The 4890-nt window shown below is 47.6% G+C and overlaps 1 protein-coding gene across 1 annotated transcript in view; it reads right to left on the bottom strand.

The window, feature by feature from the left end:
* The window catches only part of LNPEP (leucyl/cystinyl aminopeptidase), a 70453-nt gene extending 65965 nt beyond the window's left edge, over positions 1 to 4488 (bottom strand). The window contains exon 1 of the mRNA XM_015407565.1: positions 4135 to 4488. Coding sequence (XP_015263051.1) covers positions 4135 to 4156 — 22 coding nt within the window. The 5' untranslated portion in view covers positions 4157 to 4488. The remainder of the gene's footprint in view (positions 1 to 4134) is intronic.
* Positions 4489 to 4890: the final 402 nt, after the last annotated feature.

Here is a 4890-nt window from a genome sequence, read left to right as displayed (position 1 = left end):
ACTGGTAGAATGAGCTCCCAGAAGAGATCAGGGCCCTGCAGGATCTTTTACAGTTCCACAGGCCCTGCAAGATGGAGCTCTTCCACCAGGCTTTCAATTAGGAGCCGCCACACCACTGCCACTAACATCTGTGGTTATGGGTTGGCCCTAGCCTGGAAATTGAGCCACATCATCACATGCTACCGAAAGATCACTGACTTGGAAATAATTGCTTGTACATTACCTGGTATGCCATCTTAATTCTTGAAAGACGATTACTACCACTAGCACTTTGATTATTTGATTGTTAATTTTTTTAAATGTTTTAACTTTTGTGTATGGTTTTATGGTACTGGGTACCAACAAATGTAAGCCGCCCCGAGCCTGTTCGCAGGGAGGGCGGGGTATAAATGGAATAAATAAATATATCTATCTATCCAAATCCCCTGGTGATGCAGTAGAAGTCCTGAACCACTGCCTGACTGCTGTGATCAAATGGCTGAAAGCAAGCAAATTGAAACTAGACCCAGGCAGGACAGAAGTGATACTGACTGAGAAGGCAGAGATCTTGAAGGACAATGAACTTCCCACTTTTCACAGGGTTCAGTTGACCCTTGCTGACTCAGTTAAAAGTTGAGGAGTTATGTTGGATTCAGCATCGCTGCTGGAGAAGCAAGCTGATGCAGCTGCAAAAAGCACCTCCAACTTAGTCTAGCCTGTAAAATGGCTCCCTACCTTGACACAACTGATCTAGCCACCTAAATCTACACTACAGTAACATCAAGCCTAGACAACTGTCATGCAATCTACATAGGCCTCTCCTAGAAGGCATGCATATTACTGCTATTCTGCAGTCACTGCATTGTCTGCCCATCAGCTTAGTACAAGGTATTGACTATTGCATATAAAGCCCTTCATAGCCTTGGTCTTTCATATCTGCAAGACTGCTTCCTCCCCATGCTCTGCCATGACAGCTTCAATCATCTGGGCAGGGCCCTCTGTAGGTAACATCCTTCCAATTGGGCAAAATCAACAACTGCCTATACACATACATTCTGTGTTGTTCCCCCATATACACCTCTTATGGAACGGCCTGCCCGATGAGGTTGTACTGTAATGAAATGGTTCAGTATGCTTATGCTCTGTTTCAGATATTTCAGATTTCTGCAATCTAGACTCTGTTAGATTGTTTATTGGACGTCTCATCCTGTTGATTATATTGATTTACAGGATGTAGTCTGCCTTAAATTTCAGTGAGGGAGGTGGACTATAAATAATACAAATAAATATATTACAGGTTAAATGACAGGGGAGAACTGGCAAATAGAAGGGTTGTTTAATCCTTCCCCAACTCATCTATTCCTTCAAGTGCCCCCTAAACCAGTGGTCACCAACCTTTTCTTTAGTGAGAGATACAACTGAGGAATGAAAAATATTCCAAGCTTCTCCCCTCCTGACCTATTACCAAGTTTTGTTTCATCAAAGAAACAGCATATGGGTTAGGAAGAGCACCAGAAATGAAGCCATCGGCTAAGCAGCACTGAGGAAAATCCTGTGAAATAAAAGTTCTTTTTAAAAAGGCCTAGAATTGATCTTTTCATGAGACTCCTAGGGGATGCAGAAGCCACTCTGCAGCAGTCAGTGAGCCTCCTGGTTAGAGTCTATGTGTTGACTATTTTTCCCCTACCAGGGTTCGAAAACCCTAAGACTGCTTAGCTGGTAGAGCAAACACCTACGGACTACATATGCAGGAAGAACTGGTCCTTTATCCCTCCTGCGTGTGCTTCTACCTGTCGCCCTACAGCCTTATCACAGTAAATGCAAGCTTGAGATAATGATGGATAAGCCTAATGGCTACCTTTCCCCCAATAGTTGGCCTCATAAAGAATTCTGGGGAGCTCAAAAGCTTACTCACTAGTTTGTGATAAATGAGTACAGGCCCCTAATAAAAACTGAGGCTTTCTAATGTACTGCTTTCTCCCCAGTTTTTTTCATGCATTCCATTTGAGCAATACAGTGTTCATTACAGAATATAAAGCCACAAGATAGCTATACAGGTAGAAGGGACTCTTTCTATTGTACTATGGTCAGGGGTCGTTTCGTAGAAAAAGAGCTAGGGGAACTCATTAGCATAACTCATTAGCATATGCCACACCCCCTGACATCACCGGAAGTGTGCCACACCCCGCCCCCAACGGTCCCGGCCGGCGGGAGTGCAAGGAAGCCCCGCGAAGGCCCTCCCTGGCCCCAGGCAGGCAGGGGTGGGGAGAGGCAGGGAGGAAGCAACTTACCCTCCCTCTTCCCCTGCCTCCTCCTGGCTGAATGAGGGCCGGAAGCAGGGGCGGGGCTTCGTCATGTGCCCCGCTCCCCCATACCTCACCCGGGGGAACTGCGATCCCCCGCGATCCCCCCCAAAATGACCTCTGACTATGGTTTAGTTGTTGTTTTTAAGGTATAGCAACAAGACTGCAAAAAAAAAGTCAATGCTGTATGAACATACAATAGCTGTCATTTTTGCCTTTTCTTCTTCAAAGACGTTTCTTCTTCAATTTTCTCCTTCAGTGAAACAAAACTTACCAAGGCACTTAACAGCACATCTAATTTTAAAATGCTAGAAAATTATTGGGGTTTTTCAAGATGTAGAACAGTCATACCTGCTGCTTCCTCTATGCTAATCTTACATCCTGCCTCAAAGACTTCCTCAAAACATCAGCTGGTATGAACAGTTCACTTTCTGCTCCAAAACTTCTCTGTTGATCTTGCATTTGCAAAACGCCTATTGGAACTAACTGAACCGATATCTGTATTATGGTAGTGAAAGTAATTCTTGGGTGTTTGCTTATGAGAAAGTGTGTTTTAATAAATAAATCTGTCTCTCTCAGCCTGATCAAAGAGGAGGAGGAGAGTTGGATTTATACCCCACCCTTCACTCGGAGTGGCTTAAAATCTCCTTCCCTTCCTCTCCCCACAACAGACACCCTGTGAGGTAGGTGGGGCCGAGAGAACTATGACTGCCCCAAGGTGCATGTGGAGGAGTGGGGAATCAAACCCAGTTCTCCAGATTAGAGTCCACCGCTCTTAACCACCACACCAAACGGGATAAAAATGGATACCAGGTGTGCCACCTGGGAAGAAAAGTAGGGCATTTTTGTCTTTAAAAAATGCTTGTTACACTGCATCAAGAACACCAGTTCTTATGTAAACAGTATAAAAGTTTTGTTGCTGCTATCACACCCATTTTGAATAAGTTCCCATGGACGTTTCACGAGAATAAATGGGGGGAGCCCTGCTGAAAACTCTTACTGAATTCACAAAGGATGCTGGGCTTGCTTCTCTTATAAGTATGGGCTAGTTTGTTGACTAAACAGCACTAGTGACTGTGGTATGGATTATACTACGGATTAGAAATGGACAGGGTGCAGTATCAGTCCATTTAGCTCTTATGAACACCCAAGGCCACCGGCACAACTAACTTTGCTGGCCTAGTGGGGGACAGCCAGCCTCTCTCAAGACTCCATCCTACCATTGCTCCTCCAAAGACACCAGCATATGAGCTCTTGGGCACCGGAGTCGATTAATCGGCGTTGTTCGCCGGTGCTTTTCTGATGAAAATGTCAACAAGTGAAAGCGCGCCTCACTTTACCTGTAACCTGTAAACACTGGCTTACAGCATGAGCCTGTGGGAGCCTATTTCAGGTCACTCCCGTCCCGTTCCAAAAAACAAACGACCGAGCAGTGCACCCGCCTTTCTGGAAGGATCGCGTGGCCGCTCTCAAGGCAGGGAGTCGAACACTTTTCTCACGCAAGGAGCTTTTGACTCCACAGCAGCTCATGTAAAAGAGATTTCCTTCCGCCAAACTTTTCCCTCTGTAACCTTGCCTTGTTTTACTCGAGGGGCACAAGCGCGCCGCCTTCCTCCCCTGCTCGCTTTGGGGACGGGACCCTTGACCTTCAGGCTGCTTTAAGGCCGTGCGGCCTTGTAGATGCAGCAAGTTTCTCTTCCCCGCAGAGCGGGAATATGGCCCCTCCTCGGTTGCAGCCTGAGGGCCAGCCGCTTGCTGCTCTAAGAAAAAAGATCTGACAGGAGCGAGGAGCCTCGTTACAGCCGGCGCGCTGCGAAAGGCCAGAAGAGGGGCTTTGCTTGTTTGTACTCACCGTTACTGGGGAAGGGCTCCATTTTCCTCCTGCGGGGCGACCAAAAGCCCAAACAAGGAAGGGCAGGACGCGCAGAGAGAAGCAGCAAAACTCGCCGCTGCGGCTCCTCCTCACTCCGGATCCTTTCCCCCCACCTCCTCTCGGAGCGGCGGCGGCGGCAGCAGCAGTAGCAGCGGCAGCTGCTTCATGGTGCCGCCGCGGACGTTCCTGCCGGCCCTGCTCTCGCGGACCCGTGTCGTGCAACACCAGTCCCCGCTGCTAATGGCAGAACGACAACAACAGCCCGGATGACGTTCGGGGAGGGGAGCCGTTCCCTCTCGAGGCTTACCAGCTTCACCTTCCGAACGGCCCCCAGTCGACCATTTTCTGGGACCTTACAGGTCATCTAGTCCAACCCCCTGCACTCTGCAGGAGCATAGCCAAAAGATAGCCCTACAACATACCCAAAAGATGGTGGTCCAGCCTCCGCTTGAAAACGTCCAGCGACGGAGCATCCACCACCTCCGGAGGCAGTCTGTTCCACTGCTCAACCACTCTTACAGTTAGGAAGTTTCTCCTGATATTTAGCCAGTATCAACTCCCTTGTAATTTCCACCCATTGGATCTAGTCTTGCAATCCAGAGCAAGAGAGAATAGATCTGCTCCATCTTCTTCTCTCTTTTTTTGTAAAGATTTTATTGGTTTTCCATTACTACATCACTAAAGCTACAGGAATGGGGGAATGGAACTCTATTACACTATACATTACAATTCTAC

Source organism: Gekko japonicus, unplaced genomic scaffold (genome assembly GCF_001447785.1).
Source record: "Gekko japonicus isolate JY-2015 unplaced genomic scaffold, Gekko_japonicus_V1.1 scaffold1144, whole genome shotgun sequence".
NCBI classification, from domain to species: domain Eukaryota; kingdom Metazoa; phylum Chordata; class Lepidosauria; order Squamata; family Gekkonidae; genus Gekko; species Gekko japonicus.
The sequence above is the reverse complement of the archived record's forward strand: the minus strand, read 5'-3'. Positions and strand labels throughout refer to the sequence as shown.